The sequence below is a fragment of the Marmota marmota genome, unplaced genomic scaffold (genome assembly GCF_001458135.2).
Source record: "Marmota marmota marmota unplaced genomic scaffold, marMar, whole genome shotgun sequence".
In the NCBI taxonomy this organism is placed as follows: Eukaryota; Metazoa; Chordata; class Mammalia; order Rodentia; family Sciuridae; genus Marmota; species Marmota marmota.
The window spans coordinates 63,161,415-63,188,973 of NW_026000174.1; the positions used below are offsets into that span (position 1 = coordinate 63,161,415).

The 27,559-nt window shown below is 52.9% G+C and overlaps 2 protein-coding genes across 2 annotated transcripts in view; both read left to right on the top strand.

Annotated features, from left to right (window-relative positions):
- Positions 1-4,640: 4,640 nt before the first annotated feature.
- On the top strand, positions 4,641-16,810 carry Ms4a15 (membrane spanning 4-domains A15). The gene is made up of 5 exons (XM_015506776.2): positions 4,641-4,699; positions 11,702-11,876; positions 12,964-13,086; positions 15,572-15,628; positions 16,096-16,810. The coding sequence occupies exons 1-5, from the start codon at positions 4,641-4,643 to the stop codon at positions 16,219-16,221; spliced, it is 540 nt and encodes a 179-aa protein (XP_015362262.1). The 3' UTR covers positions 16,222-16,810.
- A 9,224-nt stretch (positions 16,811-26,034) lies between these two features.
- Ms4a10 (membrane spanning 4-domains A10) overlaps positions 26,035-27,559 on the top strand; it is a 6,034-nt gene continuing 4,509 nt past the window's right edge. The window contains exons 1-2 of the mRNA XM_015506781.2: positions 26,035-26,264; positions 26,656-26,775. Coding sequence (XP_015362267.2) covers positions 26,118-26,264; positions 26,656-26,775 — 267 coding nt within the window. The 5' untranslated portion in view covers positions 26,035-26,117. The remainder of the gene's footprint in view (positions 26,265-26,655; positions 26,776-27,559) is intronic.

Sequence of the window (27,559 nt, forward strand, 5' to 3'; positions counted from 1 at the left end):
GTAAAAAAAGAAAAAAAAAAAAAAAAACAATGTCCTTTGGTGGGGAACTAGGGGACTACAAAAGCTACACAGTCCAACAAGGACAACTTAGCAGCTGTAAAGAGGAGTGCACATATATACCTAATTAAAATAAATAAATTTTTAAAAAGAGGGGTTCACATGATCTCCAGATCTGCTTGAGATGATCTCCAGGATGTCTTTTTAAGTGGAAAAAAAATGCACAGAATAATATAAAGAGTCCGATACTTTTGTATGAAAAGAGATGAATATAAATAGATATTCTTACAGACATTGTGTGTGTGTGTGTATATATATATATATATATATACAACCCTCCCCACGTTGGTGGACAGAGGTAAAGCAGTTAGTATCAAAATAACAGCTGGATCCTTTGTATGTAGAGGCAAATTGGGTCTAAAATTTACAGGAAAAGGTCAAGGAATTAAAATATCCAAAGCAATTTTGAAAAATAAGAATAAGCTGGAAGAAACACAGTATTTGATTTTAAGACATATTATATGACTATGTTCATCAAGACGGTGTGACATTGGCACCTGTCAGCACAGCAGAACAGAGAGTCTGGGTCCACTCTACTACACGAACTAAGGTTGACAAAGGCACAAAAATAATTCAGTAAAGGAAGATTGGTCATTTCTACCCACAGTATCGGAACAACTTGGCACTTGGCCAAAAAATTAAAAGGAACTCAATCTAAATCTCAGGCCTTATGCAAAACATTAACTCAAAATTAATGTAGATCTAATCTTAAAATGTAGAACTATAAAATTTATAGGAAAAAAATGTAAGAGAAAACCCTTGAGACCTGGAGTGTTTAGATATAACATCAAAGATACAATTCACAGAACAAGAACACATCGATAAATTGAACTTAAAATTCAAATTTTTGCTCTGTAAAACATCTCATAGAAAAGATTAAAAGTTGCCAGGTGCAGTGGCTCACACCTGCCATCCCAGCGGCTCAGGAGGCTGGAGCAGGAGGATCATGAGTTTAAAGCCAGCCTCAGCAGCTTAGAGAGGCACTGTCTCAAAATGTAAAAAGAAAAAATTTTGAAGGGCTGGGGATGTGGATCAGTGGTTAAGCACCCCTGAGTCCAATCCTAGTACAAAAAAAATGATAAAAAGTCACAAATTAGGAGAAAATGTTTGCAAATCATATATCTGACAAAGACTATAAAGAACTCTCCAAACTCAATACTGAGAATACAATCTAATAACAAAATTGAATAAAGACTTCACTAGTTTAACAAAGAAAATGTGGGATTGCAAATAAGTACATGCAAAGAAGTTCAATGTCATTAGCCTTTACGCTATGACAAAACAGCACTAATCACCTGTCAGAATAGCTCAAACTAAAAACGGGCAAATACCAAGTGCTAGAGAAAACTCAGAACAACCGGAGTCCCCTAGGCTACTGTCAGGGATTGCATATGGCGCTGCCAGTCTGGGAAAAACTCTGGCTGATCATTAAAAAGTAAAATACACACTTACCATATGTCAAGGCACCCCCACTCCTGGGTTCTCCTCCTATAAAGTAACTCAAGGCAGCCTTCGGAACTCGGCATCTTCAGCAAAGAACAGCTGGGGCTGGGGCACAGCCCAAGGTAGGAGCTCAGGGAGCTGCAGGACTCAGCCTCAGCATGCTGGGTGGGGAGGTGGAGAGGTGAGGAATTCCTAGAGGAACCGGCAGAACAAAGGGAAGCAGGTTTAGACTTCCAAACGCAGAGAACGGGAAGGTGAACACACCAGAGATTGCTAAGACAGTAGTCCTGCCATCTCTGCGCTGAGAAGGTTCTAGGCATCTGCAGTAAAGGTGAATTTACCTCCTGCCTCTAGGCAGAAAAGGGCAGGGAGGGTCGAAAACCTGCCTCCTGGTGTTGGCTACTTCCCAGTTGCCTTCAGTTCAAAAGGAACTTTATGTCAAGAGACCTAGTTGGATTCAGCTCTGGGATGTCCAACCACAAAATAAATTATATTGAAAAACCAGCCTGTACCTCAGAGCAAAGCCTGTCCAAGGAAGGGACATGACCTTTGTCCTTAGAAAGACCCACAGAGCACTCCTAGGCACATTCCCACCCCGCTAAGTGGTTTATCTACAAATAACAGGAGAGATCTGCTGCGCCAGGTGTCCCTGACTCAGTCAGGCTAGGTAGAGACCCATAGCAACCCCCTAGCAGCCACCAATCAGCATGAGACAGGGAAATACCTGGGATGCCAGATGACCCCCCCAGTAGTTTATGGTGGTTGATAACGTGTTGGGAAACCATGTAGTTCAGCACGTACACCCCTCTTGGCTTAAACCAATCAGTTCAAAGGAATCCCCCTCTTGTACTAACCAATCACCCAACTTGTTCCCGCCAGTGAATGTGCTAATCATGTTTTAGAGTTGTTATTTGATTTTCCCGCGGTGTGTGATGATTTGCCAAGAGATGCTATGATGTATGTGGGGTCCCTGCCTTCTCCAAAGAATGTATAAAACTGCTGCAAACCCTGGGCTCGGGGCCTCTCAGCGTCACCAGTTGCTGTGTGCGCATGTGGAGGACCGAGCTAGCTCACAATAAACACCTCTTTGCTGTTTACATCGATCTTGGTCTCTGGTGGTCTTTGGGGGTCCCGAATTCGAGCATAACAATATATAAATATTCATCTCTACCATATATGATGGAAAGACTTTTTGTTTTCCTTTCCCAAAGAAATAAATTGGAGAAAGCCTCTTGAAAAAAAAAAAAGAGGTATATTTGAGGGTGACGGCCTTCCTTCAGTACACACCACCATCTGGTGGAAAAGGCAACCTCAGAAGATTCTATGCTACACGATTCCACAGTAGATGTCCTCAGTGATACAGCTAAGGCCAAAAAGGGACTAATTGGACCATCAAGAGTAGTAACAATGGCAACAATGAAAACATCAGTGACATCTTTGATGGACTGAACCACTTAGCTTCATCATCATACCAAAAAAAAAAAAAAAACCAAAACTAACCACCTTTGGGGACTGCTCTGGCACCCCTATGATACTATAAAATAAACTGACAGTGGACAGATTCACAGGAGAAAAAACATTTCAAATTTATTACGTGTGCGCACACAGGATCTCACAGAACCCATCTGGTGCCAGGGCCCCTGGCTGGACGCTTCCTGGGCTGCAGAATCACAGGTCTGGGCTCTGGGAAGTGTAGACAATGGTGCCTCCTTATGTAGATGAAGTTCACTGGGTAATGAAAGTTGTCTACAGGAGAATAAGTGACAGCCTGTGATAGCTGTGACATTGACCTTCAGTCTCCTGGGACAGTAAGACGTCTTCCCTGGTTGATAAAATGGTGGGAGAGGGTTTACGACAATCGTGTGGGCTTTGGAGGGTCTGTCGCTAGGCAGATGGGACTTCAGAGAAAGCCCCTCCCTGCTCTCCAGGAGAAGGGCGAGAGGGAAGGCAGGGCGAGGCCAGAGAGGCCTTGGTCCCCCGCTGGAAGCATGGGGAGGCCACAGCGCCACACCTCGAAGTGTCCTTTTATGATCCACGGCGCTGCCTTATCTGGTGCCTGGCCTGTGGAGTTGCTTATATGAGAGCCGATGAGGCCACCATAAAGGCTTCACGTGGCTGTCGCCGCAGAAACACTGCACACAGAGCAAACAGCCCCAACCCCACACACACCGCAGAGAGCACTCCCTGCAGCCAATCAGTTGGCGGATCCCACCTGGGCTTGGCAGGGCCCCTCATGCCTTGGTGTTTGCTGACGGTCAGCTCGGTGCCCTCCAAACTGTGACTGCCCCTGTGGGGGCCACTGCAGGGACAACCGGGCTGGTGAGCTGTCCCATGTGCCCCACCCTCCAGCAGTCTGGCCCAGACACAACGCTGCTGCTCACAGTACCAAGAGAGCCAGAGGCCAGCAAGGCCCTGCAGAGCCTCGTCTCAGAAAGGACATGCCCCCTCCTGCCGCCCAGGGGCACAGGAAGTCCCAGGGCAGCCCAGTATCAAGGGTTTGGAGAAAATGGACTTCAGTCCCTGCTGCCAGAGGTGTGTATACACACGGGTGAGGAGAGCTATGAGGGTCAGTGTGGCACCCTGCCCTGTTCTGAGTTAGCTGGGAGTTGGCCCCGGCCTGTGGATCCTGCGTGGGCTCCCAGACTTTGTGCAGAGACACCTGTGCAGAGGTACTTTGGCAAGAATCTGAACCTAGAAACTGATAAGCAAATCCTCCGCTGCCGCTTGAATACACTGTGCACGCTACACACACACCTCACACACACACCCTCCATTCCTGCCGGGAACACCGTGGGCCACCTGGTCCTTGATCTAAGGTTGCACAAGTCTCCTGGGTGGGAGGAGGGTGAAGGCCACATGGACCCCCCTCTCAGCTGTGACACAAACAGAGGAACCCCAGCAGTTCGCCCGCCTCTGTGGGCTTCAGCGTCCTGTGGGTGGAAGGCTTGATGCTCCCTCAGGGCCCTGGGGGCTGGGAGACCAGTGACCCCTGAGCGACTTCCTCAGCCACTCTGCTGGCCCAGAGCAGGGGGGTGCTCAGAACCCGGAGGGACTTGATCACTCCCCAGAGGCGCGGCTCACAAGCAGAGTGATTTCCAAGCCCCACGCGCATAGCAAAGCTCTCACACGAAAATGTGTGAATGCGGGAGAACAGAGGCAGCGGGAAGCCGGTGGCCAGCAGAGCAGCCGTGGCAGCCGGGTGAGTACCCACCGGCCTCCTGACATGATGGGGGCATGGGGAAGGGGATGCATGGGGTCCCCAGGGAGGGAGAGGAAGAGACCACTGGACAGAGAAGGCTGAGGCCTGTGGGTCTCCCCCTCACCTGGCACTCAGGGGGACAGGACCGTTCCCAGGGCCACCCACTGGCAGAGACCTCAGCTCAGGGCCTGGGGCCCTCCTGCATGGGCAGGTAGGGGCAAAGGAGGAGCATCTGCCTTTTCTGCTCAAAGCCAGGGACTGAGATGACTCACGTATTCCCCCAAGACCCCAGGTCCTAGCCATCTCCCAGGGAAATCTCACCCCCACCCCAAACCTCCACCATTTGGCCAGAGGAATAATTTTAACCCAGACACAGGCATCCTGTCCTGCCCTTCTCCTAGAGAAAGAGAGGGCTCAGCAGGGGTTTTCAGGGCTTCAGGACAAAGACTGTCTCCCGTCAATTGCGGAGGGGGAAACGGAGACCCGGGGAAGGAAGGGGCTGTCCTGGCCACCCACCTCTGGGGGAGACAGTGCATGGAACCGTGGTGGGCGTGGCGCCGTCCCTCGGGGTGGAGCCTGCCTCCCCGTCCAGGTAGCCTGTGCTGGCCTCCTTCCCAGGTCTGTCCTGGAAGGGCTGACATCAAGGAGCCCAGGATGGCCTCCTGGGAGTCCAATGCCTCAGGGTTGGACTCGGGCAGAAGGAGCAAAGTCCTGTGGGGTCCTGAGAGCAAGGCTGGCAGTGGGGGAGTCGAGCAGCATCCCCTGGAGTCTGGAGCACCCCACCCCAACCGACACCAGAGCCACCCCCGCTGACAGACGGGGAAACCGAGGCCCTGAGAGGTGAAGCCTCTTGCCCAAGTCACTTAGCCGGCTAAGCCCACGTGGTGGTAGTATGGATGCTCCCCGGGCTGACCCCAGGGCCTGTGGCCTGACCACTGCTGCCCCCGAGCTGTGCTCCTGTGCATTTCGTGCAAGATGCCCCACTTGGAGCCTCTGTCCCCTCGCACCTCCCTAGGCAGCAGCCCCAGCCTGGGCATAAAGAGGAAGCCACGAGGGCTCCCAAGGGATCCCTGGCTGCTCAGCAGCAGCGAGGCCAGGACATGGCCACCTCCCACTGCCTGCCTCTGACCTCGGCTTCCTCGTCTGCAAAACAAACGGGCACAGTAACAGAATCTGCTCCCAAGGTCGCCAACCCAGCAGAAGCCGGCAGGTATCCGAGGCCTCCTGCGTGCCAGATTCAGGCACCAGATGGGCATCCCCCTCTTTTGACAGCCATAGTGACGAGAGAAGCGACCGGGGCAGTCCTGAAGCTTCTCTGGCTCAGAGCCTCAGAGCGTCCAGTCCTGTGCTGTGTGGCAGGTGAGAAGGGCGTTGCGTGGTCCCCTCCCTTTCCCACCGGCTTCCCCTGCGGCCCAGCTGGCTCGGGGTGGCACTGAGAGGCTGGATGATGGGGAAGGAGAAGACGGGGGCATGTGCTTGCCAGGGGCTGTTCTGAGCTGGCAAATCCCCCTGAGGCCGGGCCTTCTCTGCAGGGGTGTTTCACGGGCTCTGCGGAGATGCCCATCACTGAGGGTCTCTCCCCTGGGTACCCACCCAAAACCTCCTCGCTCACCTCTGGAGTCCCGACACGCAGGGCCTACACAGGAATTCTGCCCCACAGCCTCCTTACACCCTTGTGGAGAAAGAGGGTGTGTCCCCCTCCTCCCCCCATTCTAAATGTTCTCTCCCCAAATCTGCTCTCGACCCCACTCCCACCCTGTGGGGAAGGTGTAAAAGTCACCTAGCAGGTTCCCAGCCACCTCCTCTCTGCAATTCCCCCTGGGCCGTTGGTGGCACTGCTCACCCCAGTGTCGGGTCTCAGCCGAAACCTCAGCGTGAACGCCTCTGACACATTCAGCCTCCAAGGCCCACAGCCTGGCCCCCCACCACACTGCTCCTCTGACCCTCAGCTTGCCAGACTGCAGAGTGGGCACATTCTACCCGCCTCTCAGGGCTGTCGACGGGTCTCTGTGAGAGCTTGTAAACTGTGAAGGGCTGTGCACACAAGGGGCCGTCACAGCTGTCACTACAGCTGACCCCTCATGTCTATCTAGGCCAGGGTGTTTTCTTTGTCTCTGTACAGGAAGGAGGCTGCCACGTAACTCCTGGAGGTGAGGGGCTGTGACCTTCCCTCTTTTCCACCTGCCTGTGCCTGCCACGCACGCAGCAGTGTTGGGGCACGCGGTTGGTTAGAATGGCACAGAGACCAGGTGGGTCTCGAAAGTAGCAGATGGGCCCATCCCTCACCCAGGGCTGCAGAGGGTGGGGAGAGAGCGGCTCCTGAGTCTCAGGAACTCTGTGACACTTTCCTGCTTGTGATTGCCACGTAACCTGCCTGGGGCAGAGAGCCTATTTTTGCAGGTGTCTTCTCGTCCCCCCGCCCCCAGGATCACGAGGTCTGTTTTATCAGACTTCTCACCACCCACCGGAGAGAGGTGCTGCTAATTACACATGCGCCTCCTTCTGGGTGGCTCAGCCCTGAGGAGATCCCAGAGCCCTCCTGGCCCCAGAGAAGGTCCACAAAGGCACCCACAACCCACCGTGGGTCTCAGATGCAGATTTCAACTGTCCCCGTGAAATGACATCTACCCAGAGGTGAGCCTTCCCGAGTTAGGTCTGTGCCTTTAAATGGTGTCCTTCCTGCCCTGCTGCTGTTAAGATGTCCTTCCAGATGAAAGTGAGAACATGGTTTTGCCTTAATGAATCTCCTCGGAGAAGGGGAGCTGGCAGATGCATTCACCCCCACTGGTTTTTAACTTGATGATCTGGAACCTTCCTCAAGGAGTCAAGTTCAAGCATCAGTCCCCTCACTCCAAGAAAGCCTGCTTCTAACCCAGAAGCGTATGAATCCCATAATGTCACTGTCATTCCTACTGAGAGGTGGTGTTCTAAGATCCATCCCAGTTCTGCCACTGAGGTGCTGTGTGACCAGGAGGGTGACACTCACCCTCTCTGAATCTATTCACACCTGAGAAAGTCAAAAGCCTGTCGATGGGGTGGGTCATCCTCAACTAGATTCTCCATCTTCCTGCCCTTGGTCTCTCTCATCCCATTTTCATGGACTCTTAGGGCAGACAGTCTTTATTTACTGATGTCCCCAGAAACTGCCTCATCTTCCCAAATATGTCTGGCAGGGAGGGAAAAGGCCAGTGGGTAGGACAGACAGACGGAAGGAAGGGAAGGAGCCTGCAGGAGGGGGTGAGAAGAGCAGTCTCAGGGTCGCCGGTTTAGGCCCTGTCCCCCCTGAAGACATCCCTGAGGTCCATCAGGGATGCCTCCCCCATCTCCCCAGCCTCTCTCTCCTGGCAGTGGTCTCTTCTACTTCACAGGGACTCCCAGGACCTGAGCCCAGTGCACACAGTAAATGCTCAATAATTGTTTGTGGAACTGAATTGCAAATCTCTCTTGCTCCTCCTTCCAGACTCTAGGCTCCTCGAGGGCATGGATTGTGGTGTGTGTGTGTGTGTGTGTGTGTGTGTGTTAGTTACAGATATTCATTTCTGGAGGAGGTAGCAGTCAGGAGAAGCCAGGTTATGCTGCTGTAACAAACATCTTAATGGCTTAAAACAACAAAGATTGATCTCTTCCTCAGGTTCCACGTCCTGCTTACTCAGGGGCCCAGGTAAACAGAATGCCCTCTGCATGGAACTTTGCTAGTCACTGTGACACAGGGAAGAGGAGCTCTGTGGGGTCCTGCACTGACCACTAGACCCTCCTCTCAGACACTCATTTCACCAAAACAAGTCATGTGGCCACACCAGACCTGAAGGCAACCAGAACATGTGGGCCAGACCAATGGTCAAAGAACAGCGTGACTTCCCCTCGAGGCAGCCCCTGGGGACAAACACAGGCTTTGGCTGGGACACGCGTAGGCTTGACTCCACACTCTGCCATTTACTAGCCAAGTCACCCTGAGCACAGCCCTTCACTGCTCTTTTCCTATCTTCCAGGACATTCTTGTCCATTTTTGCAGTGATCCTAACAACCTCTGAGGCAAGAGGGCAGCTGTATGAGCCAGCTCTCCAATACTGTAACAAATGCCTGAGATAATCAACTTATAAAGACAAAAGGTCTATTCTGGCTCACAGTTTTGAAGGCTCCAGTCCATGATCCATCAGTTGGCCCTGTTGCTTTTGGGCCTGTGATGAGTCAGCACATCATGGCAGGAGCATGAGGCCGAGGAAGACCAGGCCCCTTAGAGTCAGGAAGGAAAGAGGAAGAGGAGGGTCCAGGATCCCACAGTCACCTTCATGGATACACCCCCAATGACCTAAGGACCTCCCCCAAGTCCCGCCTCTCTCTCTTTTTTCTTTCTTTCTTTTCCTTTTTTTTTTTTTTTTGGTACCAGGATTGAACTGGGGCCACTCAACCACCGAGCCACATCCCCAGCCCATTTTATTCTTTATTTTGAGACAGGGTCTCACTAAGTTGCTTAGGGCCTCACTAAGTTGCTGAGGCTGGCTTTGAACTTGCGATCTACCCGCCTCAGCCTCCTGAGCTGCTGGGATTGTAAGCTTGCGCCTGGCCAAGTCCCACCTTAAAGCCTCCACCACCTCCCAAGAGCACCAAGCTGGAGTCCAGGCATTTAACAAAAGAGCATTTGGGATCCAAACTATAGCAGCAGCCATCATTCCCCTTATTATATAGAAAGGTAGGACAGCTCACTGCATATTCACATCTTGCCCAGCAAATAATCACTGTACGCAGCAGTTATTTAAAGCAGTAGGTGAATTTCACTGAGCACTTACTGTGTGCCAGGCCGTGTTCTAAGAACAGAGATGGCACGCTGCAGTCCACTGATCACACATGGCCCACCGCCTGCTCTTGTCAATAATGCTTCACAGAAACAGCCTCATCCATTTGTGTGTGTGCCACCTATGTCTGCTCTGCGCTATAGCAGAGGAGCTTCCTAATTGCAACAGAAGCCACGTGGTTCCATAAGGCCCCAAATATTCACTGATTGAGAAAAAGTTCGCCAATCCTGTTCTAGTCAATGTTCATGCCTGCTAATAATCGTTTTAGCGTGGGTTCATGCAGATGAGAGCCCCCAACAGAGTGAGCGTTGTGTGGGAGGTCAGTGCATAATCCCTATGGAGACCTGTTCCTGCTGTCACGTGTTGTCACAGCACCCTGGCTGGAGGAAGCCTTGTTAGCAAGCCCTTCAAATGTGCAGTGACTTACACCTCGTTCTCCATGTGGTTTGTTATAACACCACTGGCCTCAAATTTAATACATATAAACCAGTCACTTACAGTGAACAGATAATGTCCGCGGCTGCAGATTGTCACCCAGTGTGTCCTCGGTGTCTCCAGAGTCCCCAGTCCCTGCAGGCCTCGCCCAACAGCCCGTGCTGCTCTCCCGTCTGGTTTACTCTTGCAGGTCCCACACTGACCCTTGCCTAGCATGTCCTCCAACAGAGCTCAGACCTGTCCCAGAGCAAACAGCACAGGCTGCCCAGAGGACACACAGGAGGCAAACCCAAGGACCCCAGCATCGCGGGCAGACCCACCCGCCGAGGCCTGCAGAGAACCCACTGCAGACCCACTTCAGAGAACTTGCTGCACAGTCTGTGAGCTGCTGCCTCCCGGCGGACATGCGCAATAGCTCTCAGGGCACTAGAAACACACACTAGCTGTTCATTTTAAGCGACTGGCACACACATGTGTATACAGTTTAATATATGCACACACAGATGCACATGTACATATATGTGTTATGTTTAAGAAAATATTTCAGGAGCTGAGCACAATGGCGCATGCCCGTAATCCCAGTAGTTCTGGAGGGGCAGAGGTAGGAGGATCACGAGTTCAAAGCCAGCCTCAGCAACTTAGCAAGGCCCTAAGCAACTTAGCAAGACCCTGTCTCTAAATAAAAAATAAAAAGGGCTAGGGCTGGGGATGAGGCTCAGCGGTTGAGTGTCCCTAGGTTTAATCCTAATGCCAAAAAAAAGAAAGAAAATATTTCAGGCAATGAGTGTTGTGCCTAAGCACGGTAAGGAATGGCTTTGATGGGGTGTTATGAGGCTGGTACCAGTGTTATTATCCCCACTTTACTGGTCAGGGAACTGAGGCAAGGGGAGGTAACCAAAATCTGCCGGTGTCCGGAGCTGTGTCCTGAAATGCTGCACTCTGCTCAGAAGGCCAACAAGAAGGTTGACTGTGTTTAATGTCGTAAAATCCACCAGACGGATCACCCTGCTTTTTCCTGGTTAACTCATCTCCGACACCTGGCTAATGGATGGTTTCTCTCAAATGTTTTCCCAGACCATCCATACCCAATGTTTCCATAACCCGTGTCATCTTGGCAACATAATGACATTTGTCAAAGAGAAGGGCTCCCACAGCAGGAACCCACCCAGGGGAATTATTTGCACAAGTTCAACAGCTGCAGACTGAGAGGCAGGAAGGGAAGAGTAAGTCCTGAACTAAGGGTAAAGAAGCCGGCTCTCTGGCTAACCTCTACCTTGCACTAGCTGTGTGTACTTGGTAAAGTCACTTACCCTCTCTGGGGAAATGAGTATGTTTAAGTACCTGCTCCTTCAGAATGTCCCCCTTGGGCTGGGATTGTAGCTCTGTGGGGAGCTCTTGCCTGGCCTACAGAAGGCTCTCAGTTTGATCTCCAGTGTAGCAAAAATAAAGGGGTGGGGGGTGTCTTTCACATAATACAGCACAAGAGTTTAAGGTCAGGACCTCTGACATCAAAGAGACCTGAGTTAAGTCTCGGTCTTATCTGCCTGTGAGCCCTTGTCCTGGGACCTACCTCCACTCCTTAATTTTCGGCTTCCTCAGTATGACCAGAGGTTTGGACCACATCCTGCCTTCAGTAAGGAAAGACACGAAGCCTTATGCTAGCGTCTAGCCTCCATCGGTACATTATTATCCCGAGCCTTTGTTTCCCAGGCCCCCTGAGCACCATGTCCGCGCCTCCCGCCAGCAACGGGGTATTCGTGGTCATCCCGCCCAGCAATGCCAGCGGCCTCCGCCCGCCTCCCGCCCTTCTGCCCCCGTCCATGTGCCAGCCTCCAGGGGTCGTGCAGTTCGAGGAACCACCGCTGGGGGCGCAGGCGCCCAGGGCCACCCAGCAGCCCGACCTGCGTCCAGTGGAGACTTTTCTGACCGGAGAGCCCAAAGCTTTAGGGGTANGGGGGGGACAAATGACTCAGAGAACTAATGAGGCTGATGAGGGTGGGGGAGTGGGGGAGGGGCAACACCAGCAAGGGCCGGGAAGTTCTCCTGGGGAGCTAACCTTGAAGCTAAAACCTAAATGTCAGGTTGAAGGCAGTCGAGGGAAGATCTGACCCCGGGTGGGTGAGGGGAAGGATCCTCGGGGTGAGGGGACAGCAAGTGTAAAGGCCTCTGGGTGGGAGGGAGGTGGCTTGTTCAAGAACGAGACAGAAGGTTGATAGGGCTGGGATGTAATGAGTGGAGGAAGGACGGACAGGGGACCAGGGGACCAAGACAGTGTAGCCAAGAGCCAGCTCCTGTCATTGACAGCAATGATGACCTTCACTGCTCTATTCCAGTCTCGGTGGCATTGAGATATTATTCTCTTGGAGGGAATAAAATATTGGATGGTTGGATAGACGGACACGCCCTTGCGTGTTGCTTAAAAGAAAATCTTTAAACAAACTACACTCAACTGTTTGTTTGAGCAAAGAATGATTCACGAATCGGGCAGCTGTCAGAACCAGAAGGGATTCAGGGAGGTCCACCCAGCAGGGGGAGTGGCCACAGGGGAACCCAGGAGCCAGGTGGCGATGTCGCCTGACTGGCTGCAGCTAGGCGCCAGTTTGTGGGGATGGGGTGAGATGAGGCATTTGCCTTCTGTGGACATGCCCACCCAAACTGGGAAGGATGAGGGAGAGACTGCGAAATGAAAAGGATGCTCGAGGCCATGTTTATTGCAGACAGCAGGGGACAGGAAGGGCAAGTGAGGCGGTCAGTGCAGAGTGTTGGGACCAGGAAAACCAGAGAGCCACAGAGCCATACTGGAGAAGCAGGACTCAGACCACAAAGCAGATGCAGCCGCGGGGATCGTTGCCCTGTGGGTCCCGTGGCTGCGGGGAGCTGGCTTTCTCTTAAAACTGTCTCTTACGGATGTTATAATGATGTCGCCTCCAAAGAATGGGATCTGAGTTCCTTGGCCGGCCGCGCTCTCCTCCCGGGCCGGCAGGGGGCGGCGTGGAGCCGGCGGCCCGCGGGCTGAGCCCTGGCTGCTTCCCGCAGACGGCGCAGATCCTCATCGGCCTCATCCACCTGGGCTTCGGCAGCGTGCTGCTCATGGTCCGCCGCGGCCACCTGGGGATGCTCTTCATCGAAGGCGGCGTCCCCTTCTGGGGAGGAGCCTGCGTGAGTGCGGGGCCATCTGAGGGCCCCCACCCAGTCTCACGGGTCCCCCTGCCTCACCCCCACATTGTCCTGGGCTCATCTCCTCCTAGCTAGGACCTAAAGCACTTCCTACAAGAACCAGAGCCTAAGTCCAACTCCTGACCCCAAACCTGAGCCTGACCGTCAGTTCCTAGGTAGGGAAGGTTCCAGCAAAGAGCCAGAGCAGGCTGCCAAAAAAGGATGGCACAGCCACATGCCTACCACCTGAGCCTAAGGCTCACCCCACATCCAAACCCCTCGGCTCCCTCTGAACTCTGCCCCAGGGAGTCTGACCAGCTCAGAAAGCCCAGAAAGCCCTGAGCCCACTCCTCTGACCACACCTCACTGGCCAGCTGCCCACCCTTGCTGGAGAACCAGGTGAGGGCCTCCTTCTCATCTCCAGTGGGAAAGGCGCCTTTCAGTGTTTGCAAAGTGAACACCGTTCGCGCCTTGGCAAAAGATTTGGGGTCAGGCCAGTGGGGTCTGAATCCCAGTCCCACCACTTATTATCATGAAGTCCCTTAGGCAAGTCACTGAAACTCAAGCCTCAACTTCCTCAACTAAGAACTGGGTTCCTAGCCGCAGCCCTGACCATTCCGTAGTTTGCTGAGGAAATCGAGAGATAATACAGAACAGAGCCAGTGACTAGCCCTCAAGTTCTGCAGCTAATGGTGACTGTCATTTGTGAGGACTCCCCTTATGGAGAGAGAGTCAGGTTTGCAGGAGGGCCTCCTGGGGAAGCAAACACAGACATAGCATCTTTCTTCCCCTGTCCAGGCAGCCTCCAGCAAGAGGCCAAACGCCCAAAATATAGGGTCCAGAGAGGCCAAAATTGCTGACACGCCATGGCTAGAGACGGATGGTCACTTGGCCATGCCTGAGGACCGGCGCTAACTCTTAATGGCCCAGAGTGACCCAAAGTTGGAGGAAATGTGGGCAAGCTGGACACTTTACAAGAAAAAAATCACAACAGGGAGAAAGAAAGGAGTCCCCTTCTTTCCTGAGCTCCCTCCTGCCAGGCTGTATCACACAACATGCCTCAGAGAGACGTCAAACTTGGTAGAAGGGAAAAATTAAAATAAGAACCTGCTCTTCAAGTTCAGGAGACATCAGGGTCAGGAGACCCAGGCAGGACTTCCCCAGCCTCAACACCTAATCATTCCATGGGGTCTGCACATTGCTGGCCTCTGGGGACCCCAGAAAGTACATATGGATAGCTTTCCTCAGAGGTTCACAGGAGTCCCCATGGGCACAGAAGGAAGGAGACAGGACAGCTGAGATGTGGCTCCAGCTGGGACTCCTCTGTGCAGTCCTGGGCCAGTCACTGCCTCTCTTGTTGGCCTCCAGCGCTGGGAGCTGGACTCTAAATCCAGTGCCATCTTGACACAGCCAGTTGATGCTGAAGAGGCAACTCCACATCTCAAAACTAAGCTCAGTTCCTGCCCCGTTTCCAACCCTACTCCTCCCTCATCTTGGCAAAAGACACCGCCATCCACCAGTTGCCAAAGCCAAAAACATGCCAAGAGTCATCCTGGACTCCTCCTCCCACTCCCACATCAGCGCACCAGCAGGGCCATGGACTTGCCCTCCAGAGCAAGGCCTGCGCTTGCCCACCTCTCCTCCTCTATCGCACACCCTGGTGCTCACTGCCTGGACGGCTGTGGTGGCTCCCTCCTAGTCCTGACCCCCTGTGTCCCCAGGGCCTCTGGGACCTCACCGCCTCCCTCTGGCCTTTCCAGGTGACCCGTCCCTGCACCTCTCCAGCATGGCAGCAGCGAACCACAAGCTGCCAGGCCTGCTGAGTGCGGCACCCAGAACCACTGAGTGCCACTGCCACCTGCCCGCAGTCCAGCCGGTCACAGAGCCAGCCTAGAGACGACTGCCCAGCACATGGGCGCCATGAGGCTGGTCCCTCGGAAGCCATCCCTCGAGCCAGCCTCTGCACCCCACAAACTCTGCACCTCTCCCTGCAGCTCAGAGGCCTCTCCTGTCCATCCTCCAACCTCAAGTACCCCCAGCGGCTCCTGGTCACTACTCCCCCTACCTTTCTCCAGTGTTTGTGAAGTGTCTGTGCTGCCCAACAGGACAGAAGCCCCGTGAGAGCAGAGCAGGGACCCTGTCCATCTTCTCCAGCTGTCATGTTCTTGGCACATGGCCGCCACTTAGTACATGCTGGATACACGAATGTTAAAAAACAACAAAGTCTTCCACATGAAGCCGTGATATGATGTCAGTGGGAACACTTACCTTGGAGGCGCTGGCCCCAATTCCCTGGACAGACCCTCACAGACTCCTTTAGACCCTTGAGAGAGACCCCGATGTGCCTGGCCAGAAGGCAGACAGCTTGGTGGCCAGGAAGCAGCTGCTGCCCTATCCCTGGTACCCGTGACCTCTTCACAGAGCCCTGGCAAGATGTGCCCTGGACAGTGTCCCTGCTGAAGCCTCACTGGGCCCCTCTTTCCCACAGTTCATCATCTCTGGGTCCCTCTCTGTGGCAGCCGAGAAGAACCACACCAGCTGCCTGGTAANGAAAATGAAGCGCAAGGGGTGGGGATGGCTGCCGGGGGTGGGGTGGGAGGGCTCCTGAAGGTCTTGAGCAGGGGAGTGAGCTGGGTTCAGGAAAACAGTGCAGAGGATTTGCCAAATGCAGGAGGCTGGAGGCCAGAGCTATGGGCCAGCAGTTCCTGTGAATGGAAGTCCTCAATCAGGACAGGGACAGTCCGGAGGGAACACACGTGGGGGGGTTAGCTCCTAGAGAAATGGGATTTTTGTCTGCTTTACTCACTGCTGTGTTCCCAGTGTCTGGGTCGTAGTTGGACCCAGCAAATATTTTCCTAAATATTGGCTGAGTGAATGACAAATTCCGAGTTTGCAGTTCGGGCTTGCAGGATGCGTCTCGAGGGTGCTGCTCTCAGAGTGCCCACAAGAGGGCACTACTGTAACACACCCCGAAGGCTTCAGAGGGCTCCAGGACTTTGACTCGGTTCCTTTTCTTCGCAGTCTGTGATTTTCCTGCCAAATGCCTTCAGCACAGACTTCAACATCCCCAGCCCAGCAGCCTCCCCGCCCCCTGCCTATGACAATGTGGCATATATGCCCAAGGAGTCCTCCGAGTAGCAAGCTGTGACTCACACAGGTTGGAGTCCAGCCTTTACCCTCTCTTCGGACTCTCCCCACCCCCTCCTTGTTCATGTAGAGCAGCCCTTCCCCAGATGTCCCCTCCAAGCCACACATGTGGTGGCACTAAGTGTTCCCCAGTGGTTTCTTTCCTAAGAAATGCTAGGCTGATATCCAGGGTTCATGTCCTTCGGTCCCTGAGCCCTACCCACCCTTCCAGGGATGTCCCCTGGTGCTGCTCAGGGTTTCTCTCTGCTCCCTGGGGGAAATCCCAACCTCGGTTGAGACTCAGTTTGAGACCTAGCCTAGCCCACAGGACTTTGGAAGGTCATAAAGTTCAGAACCCAGAATGTTCCAGAATGTTGTGGTACACAATGAAGCTGTCCTCCCTTCCCAGGGTGGCTGGGGACCCTTCTGTACCTTTCCATGCTCCTCCCCCACCCCCACTGCCTGAGGAACAAGGCTGTCCCTGAAGGTGTCCATGGGACCTGGACTGGGTCTCCCAGGGACGTGGAGACACCTTCCTCCCAGTATCCACAGGTCCTGATGCGTGGTTTGTCTCATCCATACCACAGAGGAAAATAAACTGTGTGGCTTAAATTTCAAGCTTGTCTCATTGCAATGACTTACTTTTTAACCTCAGGAACTTCTAAGGGTTGACTTAGGTTTATCAGAGGTCCTGAGAAGAAGGGAAGAAATTTGGGAGGTAAAGAGGAGAAACTGAAAGAAGAGGGAGGTTAGCCCCAAGTTGAGGTCACAGCCCAGCCCACTGTCCACTGCTAACTAAGTCCCTCAAAGGTTGTGAGGGGGCCACATACCACAGATTAGTTAGGAGGAACTAAAGAGCTGGGTTACTCCCTCGAATCCCAGTCTGGAACTTGAGGAGACTGGAGGTCCCCTAGAGATGTCCCCTGTCCAGACAGCATGGAGCCACAGTGTAAAGATGGCTGCAGCTGTGCCTGGACTGTGCCCCCACGTGCATTCCAGGGAGGGCCGGATGTGCAATGTGGATTTTTGAAGACTTTACAGCAAATAAAAGGGACAGTGTCCACCACTGAGAGACTTCAGCAGAGGCCACAAAGAACAGAACTTGTAAATTGGAAGTCATAGAAGTGACTGAGTTATCCTGAATTTGCAAGTTTAATCTTTCCAGCACTGAGAGGCAAAGGGAGGTAGAGGTGTAATGTCCATGAAGATGAAGAATGCTGGGAGCTACAGAACTATTAAAAGAATTTAAAGAAGGTCTACGTAAATGAAGAGGGATATACTATGTTCATGGATGGCTTGATTTGTTAAAAAGTCATCCTTCTCCAAAATGTATCCGTAGAGTCAATAGAATCATATTCAAAATTCCAGTGATCTGTTCGAGAGGAAATTGACAAGCTAATTCTAACATTCATGTGGAAATTCAAAGGACCTAGTAGACCCAAGAAAAACTCAAAAGACAGGCAAAGTTGGAGGACTGAAATGACCAGACTTCAAGACATAGTGTAAAACAATAATTCAGAAAACATAATTTTAATGCAAAAATAAACAAACAGACCAATGGAACAACAAAGCCCAGAAAGAGACCTTCACTGAGTCATTTGAGCTATGACAGAGGCCCAAATGCAGTCCAATGGAGAAAGCATGTTCTTTTCAATCGATGGTTCCAGAGGAAATTGGATATTGGTATAGAAAAGAAAAAAAAACTTTAATTCCACCCTGTGCCATACATAGAAATTTATTCTAAATGAGTCCTGGATCCAAACTTTAAAATTAAAACAAGATTCTAAAAAGATAAGAAAAATATCTTTATTACTTTGGGATAAGCAAGGATTTCTTAAGCTGGACACACACAAAAAAAACAATTTTCATAAACAAAAAGACTGATAAATTGGAATTTATTAAAATTAAGAACTCCAGTTTAGCAAAAAATCAGGAGTGTGAAGATGCAAACCACAGACAAGGGAAAATGTTTTGAAATATCTAATATCTGACAGAGATCTCACATGAAGGGATATGTAAATAAGTCCTAGGAATAAGTAAAGAAAAGATAGACTCCTAATTTAAAATGGGCAAAGGACTTGAGCAGCCACTGCACCAAGAAGGATGTCCAAATGGGCATTAATTAAAGCCAGGCACGGTGACAGACACCTGTAATCCCAGTGGCTTGGATTGGGAGGCTGAGGCAGGAGGATCACAACTTAGTGAGGCCTTAAGCAACTTAGTGAGACCCTGTCTCACAATGAAAAAAATAAAAAGGGTTGGGGATGTGGTTCACTGGTGAAGGCACCCCTGGGTTCAATCCCTGGTACCAAAAAAAAAAAAAAAAAAGCCATTAAATGTGTTCAACATCATTAGTCATTAGATAAACATAAATTAAAACTCCAAGGAGATTCCACAATGTTCCAGGAGGCCTACAATTAAAAGGACTAACTTCTAACACCAGTGGGTTTGGAGACTCAGCTTCTTCTGCATTGCTGGTGACAGGATAATAAAATGACTACACTGGGAAAAAAAAAAAAAAAGTTTGGCCAGATCTACTACAGCGAACCCCATGCACGTGTTCTAACCCAACATTCTATTCCTGGATACATACCCAACAGAAATGAGTGAATGTCACCAAAAGACAGGTGCAAGAGCTCTGGATGACACCTTTATTCATAATAAAACTTGAGCTTCTCAAATGTCCATCAGTCCTAGAACAGGTAATTAAATTACAGTAGACAGATTCAAAAGGAACGATGTGAAAGAACCGCCAATCGACATCCAACGCATGGATGAATCTAACTGAAAAAAAACAAAGGCAAACTTTGGGAGTTTCGTTCTGTTGATATGAATTTTGAGGACGGGCCTCCAAAACGAATGGTGACAAATGTCATCACAGCTGACTGCCCTAGGAAACAGCAGTACTGACTGAGCAGGGCGTGGGGCATCTCTGTGTCCTGATCTGAGCCATGAGGATGTGGTTGAGTAAAAATTACCTGGATGCACTCAAACACTCCACTGTATGTTATCACCTCTGCTTTAAAAGGTGGAGCTAAAATTAGAAAGCGGTACCGTCTTACTGACCCGTTTCTGCAGAACCCAAACCTAATGGTTAAAACCACACACAGTCACTATCAAGCGGTGCCTGTGGTCCGGATCCGGGCACAGCCCAGGGAGGTCCTCTGCCTTGCGACTCTCAGGCTGCAGTCAAGGGGGCAACAGGGCTGCGCTCTCATCTGGAGGCTCAAATGGTGAAGAATCGCTTCCAGGCTCACTCAGGCTGAGGGCAGCATTCGTTCCCTTGAAGCTTTGGGGCTGAGTGCCCCAGCTTCTTTCTGGCTATGAGGTTCAGTTGCCTGTGGCCCCAGAGGCTGGCTTCTTGGGCCCCATGGACCTCTGACCCCATCAACCTCTCCAAAGCCAGCTCTCCAGAGCCACCTGCTAGCAGGAGGCAGTCCTCATAACAAAGTAATGATATGACAGAAGCCACCGCCCATCTCTTTGTAACAAGCTCTCTGGTAGACACAAGTCACAGGTCCCACCCACTCTCAAAGAGAAGGGTGAGTGGGGGGCCCTTAGAATCTACCCACCACAGTTACGTTTCTGCTCATTTATACTTGGCAGATGTGAAAATGGGTTGTATTTCATTTGCTCCCAGTTTTTAAAAATACCATCCTGTCCCCTACGTCCCTCTAGCTCTGGGTTTTCTGTCCTCTCCTTACCACAGTCCCCACTTCCTGACCCACTGAAATCTCTGTCATTGATCTCATTGTCACCAGAATCAGTGAGCTTCTTAAAGCCCTGATTTTAAACATAATCACTCTAGCCATTTCTTTAATGTCGCCTTCTCCCCTGTGCACAGCACACAGCCCTGTGTGATCTCAAGCTGCTTTGCTTTCATTTAACCATCTACTCAGCAGCGGCGTTTGGATGCCTATGATAAGTCCTGGCTCCGGGGACAGCAGATGTTAGCCAAGGTCCTTGCCCTCACAGAGCTCACATTAGCCATCTGTCCCCACCCTCTGCCTCCCCCCAGATCTCTTCTCTGAGGCAGCTCCAGTACCTCCTTGCATGCCCCACTGGGGAGGAATTTATATCATCAACACAAGCCCCTTTCCCACCGGTGTCCCTGATGACAGCGGGTGTCACTACAGACTTTGCTGCCCCGGCCAGAAGCCCAGCATGTGTCCCTCCTCTCTCAGCCCCATGTTCCCTCTGCCCCCTGGATTCTCCTCGCTCTCGATTTTTCCACTCAGCCCAGTCTCCTCCGACCTTCCCCCCAGACTCTGACTGGTCATTATCTGTCACCTGCATCCTGGCATTCAGGACCCTGCCCCCAACCCAACCCATGGCCCAGGCTTGTCCAACCCATCTCTGGAAAGATAACAGCCGTGGGGCTTCTTCTAAAGCGTCAAAGTAATTGACTCACTGCTCTCCAGACAGCATCTGAGACTCTCCTTTGCCCTCAGGCTAAAGTACAAACTCTAGCTCTTGGAGCCACCAGAGAGGTAGCCCCCAGCCCCACAGCCTTGACCCTCCTCTTGCGCTTGACCTGGCAGCCACCAAGGACCTCTGCGAGGCCCTTCTGCCTGGGAAGCTGTCCCTGCCTGCCTCCTGCTCTCCCACTTGCCCTGCTCAACCCCCCATCCTCCTTCAGGTCTCTGTTTACAGGCCACTCCCACCCATTGGCCTCGCCTGCCCTTGTCCTCTCTCCCCTCCAGGTCTCTGCCCAGCCCTCCCCATGCCTGCCTTTCCAGTGTCACACCACTGACCCACCCAGAACGCAGGCTGGCCTCTCTGATCTGCTTTTCCCCTATTGCGACTTGAACAACAAGTGAACACAAATGTAGTGGCTTGGCCCAACACAAATTTACTGCCCTCCAGTTCGGAGGTCAAAAGTCCTAAAGTCAAGGTGTCCACAGGGCATCTTCCATGCACAAACTCCTTTAACCCTCCAGTAACTCCCAGGTACTATTAGCACATTTTACCGAAGGGAAAATTGAGTCCCGGAGAGTTCAAATAACTCACCCAAGACCACATGACTATGAAGTGGTAGAATCAAGATTTGAAGGCAGGCAGGTGGATTCCTGCACCAGCTCAGACGTGCTAGGCTGTGCTCGGCAAGTTGAAGTCACTGTGCCCGGGCACTGGGGAGGGACCGTCTGAGAAGCCTTGCTTGGTGCTTCCCTGCTTCAGTATGGGAAGCTGGAGAGAGAAGCCAGACAGAAAAGGGAGCCCAGCTCCCCACCTCCTGAACCCAAAGAAGCTCTCAGAGGACCTGCAGATCCCGGAGCGGGCACCGTGCTCAGGGGCGCGGGGAGGGGTGGGAGAGGGCGCCAGGGCAAAGCCAGAGAGCTTGCCCGGGGCTGCCTGATGCGATCCACCAGCCATGCCCAGATCCCGATGCCAACAAATCGTCTGTGGGACAATCGGATAAACTTGAACATGGACTTGGTACTTTATACCTAGTGAGTACTAAAGCTGGGATGAGAACAGGCGTTTCTAACCCCTAGTGTATTTCCTGGACTCAAGTGGCTTCTAAATGCACATCAGAGATCTGCAGGGCTGCGGGCTTTTGCACTGAGCACGCCTCGGTGGACACCAGGACTTCATTTAAGTTACACAGTGGTGATCACGTGGTCCTACTTCTAAAGAGTCTGAGTCTTTAGAGTAAACAGCAAAGTGCTTACAAACGGAACGGCAGGATGTCTGGGTTTTGCTTACCAGCCAGGAGAACAAGGCCAGTCAAGAACCAATGACGGCCCTGGCCTGGGGACGGGATGAGGGGGGATTGTGACATCGTTCTCTCCATTTTTGTAATGCTTGAAATTTACCAAAATTAAAAAGATTCTTTCAAAACACTCAGCCTCTGACTCTGTGACGATTACAAGCACCTTGATGCCAAGATCATAAACAGGATCAACTGTCAATGTCGTCTTTGCAACCAAAAAAAAGAGATGATGGGCACTAAAATGTTCCCCTGCCTGCGTTTGGGGATGGGAGAAGTTCTGACAGCTTTACGCAGCTGGGCGTAAAGCAGGGGGTGGGTCCAGGAGGGAAGAGATCCAAAGTCTAACGTTGTAAAGATGTTCTGATTTCCCAGCGCTCTGTGGGGCCGAGGCAGCTCAGGGTGCAGGACATGGCAGAAGCTCAGAGAGGAGGTCCTCAGGCCAGGTGAGTGGGCCCTCCTCACAAAGAGGGGGATGTCTCTGCGATTCCATGTGAGCTTGGTGGGTGGGCGAGCAAGAGGGCCAAGTTTCATACCCATCTAGTCAGTGATTGTCTGTAAGGTTGGAGGTGGTTGGGTGTCATTTAAATCCCCAGAAGGGAGCAGATGCAAGCCTTTAGCAACCCACCACCCCACAGCTAGAGAATGGGTGTCCCACGCTGTGGGGAGGATCTGCAATGTGGGTGCACCATCAGCCTCTGCCCCAGGGAGAGCCCATCCTGCTGCCAGTCACTGCCCTTAGAACTGGGAGGAACCTCCGTCCGCTCTGATCCAGTCCTGGAGACACATACACACAGAGACAATATGGAGAAAGCAGAGGACCACAGAGGACAGGGACCTGTCCAGGACCACCCTTTCCAGAGCAGAGGACTCTGTTTCCCCCAGACCCTGGGGCCCCTTGCAGGTGACCTCCCCTTTACACCAGGACCCCAACCTGAGGCACTGAAGGGGGTGGCCTTGGAACATACACGAGCCTTTTTCTAACTGTTGAGCACTGAAACCCGATCCTCTAAGGTCCCCACCAGCCTCTATCACATGGTGCTACTCGGAGCCTCTGATTGCCACCTTTCTGTTTGGGGCACGCGCACACACGCACACACGCGCACACGCACACCCTCAGAAGCTCTCCCTGACTTTTCGGCTTTCCCTGCACAGTCTGACCAGGGTCACATTATTCATGTCCGGGTTTTCTCCTCCTGCATGACCGACCGCAGACCTGCCATGGACAGATCTCACTGGTTCCTGCAGGGGCGCTATGGTGTCCAGTTCAGAACTCCATAGACAAACCCGTGAACGGCAGTCCGGGCTCTCAGGACACTGGCTTGATCCGCTGGGAGCTCTCCGTCCCTCCCCACCACCTCCCCCACCCCCAGGAGCCCCACTCCCCCGCCCCTCTTGCTGTGGCAGGATTCAGGTGGAGGCAGTAAACTGTCAACTCCCAATGACAGAGGTGGGATGTGTCCCGTCTTGACAGAGACCAAACAAGGGCAAGGTGGGGCCCAGCTGGCGGGATTCCAGGCATGTGATAGATGGGAGCTAAGCTGGCTGACACTGGTGACTAAGGGCCGTAAGGGCCGGGCCCAGCATCTGTGACCTCTCTCCTAACCCCCACAGCCCATGCGCCAGGGCTGGCCCTAGGCTCCCTGTGTGCAGATGAGGAGAGACAGACACTGAGATGTCTAGTCGTACCCAGGTCACAGCTCCCAGGAGTAGAGCCAGGATGGGGCCCTGGCCTGTCCCCTCTCCGTGCTGGTGGTCCAGCCCACTCTGCTGCTCTTCTGGGGGACGAGAGGCTCCTGCCCAGCTCTGTTCCTGCCCTCCCAGGGCCGCAGGAGCAAAGGGGAGTGTGCAGGACCCAGGGTGCTCACGGCCCTGTACTGAGCACCAAAACCCTGCTCGGTGTCCCTGGGATGCCAGGCTGGCTGGACTGTGGTCCCTGGGGAGGGGACAATGCTAAGGAATTTCCTCCCCTCTGCCCCCATTCTGCCAGCCGACCTTCACCCCAAAGCAGCCCTGCAGGTGCGGTGGGCCGGGGCCACAGGATATGCACATCGCAGGACTCAGTTCACCCTGGGTCTTGGACAGAGGCAGTGAGACTTCACCAAGCCTTCCCTCTGGCATTCTCTAGCTGTGGGGGTGGGGGGTTGCTAAAGGCTTGCAGCTCCTCTCCTCCTGTTATAGGAAGGCCCTGGAGCAGGGTCCACCCAGGAGAGAAACAGTTCCCGTGGATAGTAATCTGAGAGATCAGAGCCAATCCCCACCTCCACCGTGGTACATATCCCACAAGAAAGCTGCAAAGAAGGTCAAAAAATAAAAATCAAAACCTCCAGAACCAGAGGTTTGGAAGTTTAAGGTCAGTTGGACCAAAATCAGACCCTCCAGAATACCAACTGCATAGAATCATTGGACCATGTGAAAAAGGGTTGTATGCCAATTCCATTCAGGAAATTCCCTTAATGCTAAGGGTACACCCCTGTAGGAACCCTCACAGCCATTAAGAAGTGAAAGAGGAAAATGATATCCAGGGTTTCCCAAAGTTATTTGACCATGAAACCCTTTTATTGCAGACCTGTTGGGATCAATTCTCCATGGAACATACTTTGAGAAAGGTTACTCTGTGTTCTTGAATAATCTTATTGGATTCTTGTTGGATATCTGAACCACTTTCCCTACCACAGTGCCCATAAGTGAATGTCCAGGTGGTTGTCCTCTCTAGAGCCCAGATACTCACTACCCCACAAGGTCACTGCTGGTCAGTGGAGGTATCAACCAAGCAACCCAGGTCCAAGAGCACAGGCAATAGAGTCAGACCATACATGGTTCCAATCCCAGGCACTTCCCCACTGTGTGACCTGGGCCAAGGCACTGGACTTCTCTGAACCTTGGGCTCCTCCTCTATGTAATAGTACTGAATTCCTGGGAATTGAAGGAGGTTGGCCTGCAAAATTGCCTCCTCCACAATGCTGGCAATGTCCCTTGGGTAATATCCCTTCCTCTCTTCCCTGTCCACGACAGTCACCTGGGCTACTAGTCCCTCCCAACCCCCCAAGGTGCTCTTTCCAGCACCTCAGTGGGAAACATAACAAAACCAAACCTAAAAAATGGGGGTGTTCCCCCGGGACCTCCTGAATTCACAGGTCAGTCTGAAAATCAAGGAGAACTGCGCCCCCCCCCCCCATTTATTTTATTTCTTCCAGGATAAAGAACCTGAGAGCACCCACAGCCTGTAAAGAATTCACTGATGAGCCCACCCTCAGGGGGAACCCACTTCCCACCTCCATCCCACAAGCCGGGTCCCATGCTCCCCTCCCAGCTCCCTGCTCTCCTGAGGAAGGAAGGCTTCCGCTTGTCTCCCCAGCAGCCCCCGAAGCGCTGATGCACCCCGTGGTGTCAGTACACACTGTCAGGGCCAGGTCCAGATTGGCAAGCTTCTAGCCCTCTCCACAGCTTCCCCCTCCCTTTCTGGTACCCATTAAAATATCCAGAACATTCATTTCCACTTGTAGAGCAAACAGTATGTGAAGAATTCATGCCCACAGGCTCTGGTCAGCCTGCCATGTTTCCAGTCCTGGTCATTTATTGGCTGAGCAAACGTGGGCAAGTGGCTTCACTTCTCAGAGTCTCTTGTGAAATGAGAGTGAAGACAGTATTTGCCTCCTGGTGCCAGAATGATGGTAAAATCAGGTGGTGCCTGCGCAATGCTCATCCCAGGCCTGGAACAGACCGAGTGCTGGTGATGTTGGTGTTGATACTGTCCAGTATTGACCTCCTGACTCGGGGTTAGCTCTCACAAAGTCCTCAGCAGTTTTCTTCCCTTCTCTTCCCTTATTCCTGCAAACCTAGGAGGCCTGGGCATTGCTGTGGGGAATAAGGCACCAACTCAATCCCCCCCTGCCACCAACTTGGCCCAACTTGGCCCAGTAGATGGGGACTGTGTCCTTGTGACCCAGAAAGACTGGGAGCAGCTGCTAACCTCCATCCCCAGGGGCCAGACTATTCCAGATCAGATGTTGACCAGGGGCTACCAGACAGGGCCAGCACTGTTCTGAACGGCCCCAGTCAGAGGGCAGGAGTGACCAGTGTCATCTCACCCAAGTACAAACCTCAGAAACCAGACCAGCTGATTCGGCCTTTCTCCTTGGCCCACAGCCAGGGTCCCCAGCCCGAGTCCACGGCAGCAGTTGTCCCCAGCTCTGTCATGGAGGAGCTCCCACCGTGGGAGGGCCTCAGCCCATCCCAGCCTGGGCAGACAGATCCACCCAGGACCAGCACCCAGCCCAGGCTTCTGGTTCCAAACAGGCCCCAGGAGAAACCCTGGAAGAACGACCTTCTCCAGGAACTGGGCGTGAGTGTCCACTCCCTGGGCCCCTGAGGGAGGGTGGGGAGGAGAGGGGATCAGAGGTCCCGGGAGACAGGGAGGAAGAGGTCTCCAGCTTCGTGCTTAATGCTCATCCTAAAATTTAAAAATCAGGAGGAGGAGAATTTGCCCACACCTGCTGCCCTGTGAGGTGTGAGCAGGGCCCAGGGTGGCAGCCATCAGAGCCAGCCCCAGGGACAGATGCCCCTGCCGGCATGGGGGCCTTGGCAGCCCCTGCAGCGGGTCCTGGGGAGTGTCCTTCCTTGCAGACTAGGACCCTGATAGTGCACTAGAGATGGCAGGAGTTGGTCCCTGACGGCCTCCCCCGGGGTCTGCCGCCAAGTGCCCCACCTCAGCCACCCCCTCTCCTCCCACCCAGGTCTTCCACTGCGCCATTGCTATGATTCACCTGTTCTTTGGGGGTTACATGATCACCAGAGTCAAGAATCTTCACCTGGTGGTGCTCAAGTGCTGGTATCCATTCTGGGGGGCTGCCTCTGTGAGTAGGAGTCAGCACGGCCCGGGGCTGGGTTAGGAGGCGAGCTGGGAGGCCTAGCATGGAGGCTGGAGGCTGGGGCGGGCCTCCCCTTTCTCCAGTCTCCCCGTCTCGACTTCCACCATCAGCCACACTGGCCCTAGCTCCCTTCCAAGGCCCTGTGGCTCCTGAGTTCCAGAACATTCCAGGGCTCCCTGGCCCCTCCCCTGACGCAACATGTGCATTCAGCAGGGAGGAGGGCCAGTGTGACTGGGGACAGCTCCCTTCCACCGACGGCCAGGCTGCCTTTGAACCCCACAGCACATTGCTGGAGCCTGACTTCCGAGTCAGGGTCATTCTGCAGGAGCCCACGGGATGCAGCGCATGGACACTGTCCTCTCAAAGCCGTGACCAGATGGGGAGATGGGAGGAGACCAGTGACAGAGACAGGAGCCATTTCTCTGAGGTTCCATGTTTCTCCAGGTCCCCAGGGCACCTACCCCATCCCCTAATCTCCTGTGGGGGAACAGCTTTCGCACTAAGTCTCAATACCACAGGACGCCCTTGAGCACGCGTCCCAGACACCCCACTTCCACTTCAGTCCTGTGTCCCCATTGCCCCACCTCGGAGTTCATCACATGATGCTAGAACCTTCCAAACACACGGTGCCTGTTGGTCCTTTGCTCCCAAGGACTGGTACAAAAGTGCTCAGCAAACAGCTGAAGGAATGATCACAGAGATACGCAGAGCCCTTAGCACCGAAGGCTAGAAACCTCCAGCTGCAGGATCCAGAAAAGGCCTGGGGGCT

Excerpts from the sequence above, each read along its gene's own strand:
- Ms4a15 (XM_015506776.2), top strand. The coding sequence starts at position 4,641 with ATGCGGGAGAACAGAGGCAGCGGGAAGCCGGTGGCCAGCAGAGCAGCC. Across the intron at positions 4,700-11,701 it reads AGAGCAGCCGTGGCAGCCGG|CAATGCCAGCGGCCTCCGCC; the intron begins GTGAGTACCCAC and ends CATCCCGCCCAG. Across the intron at positions 13,087-15,571 it reads CCTTCTGGGGAGGAGCCTGC|TTCATCATCTCTGGGTCCCT; the intron begins GTGAGTGCGGGG and ends TCTTTCCCACAG.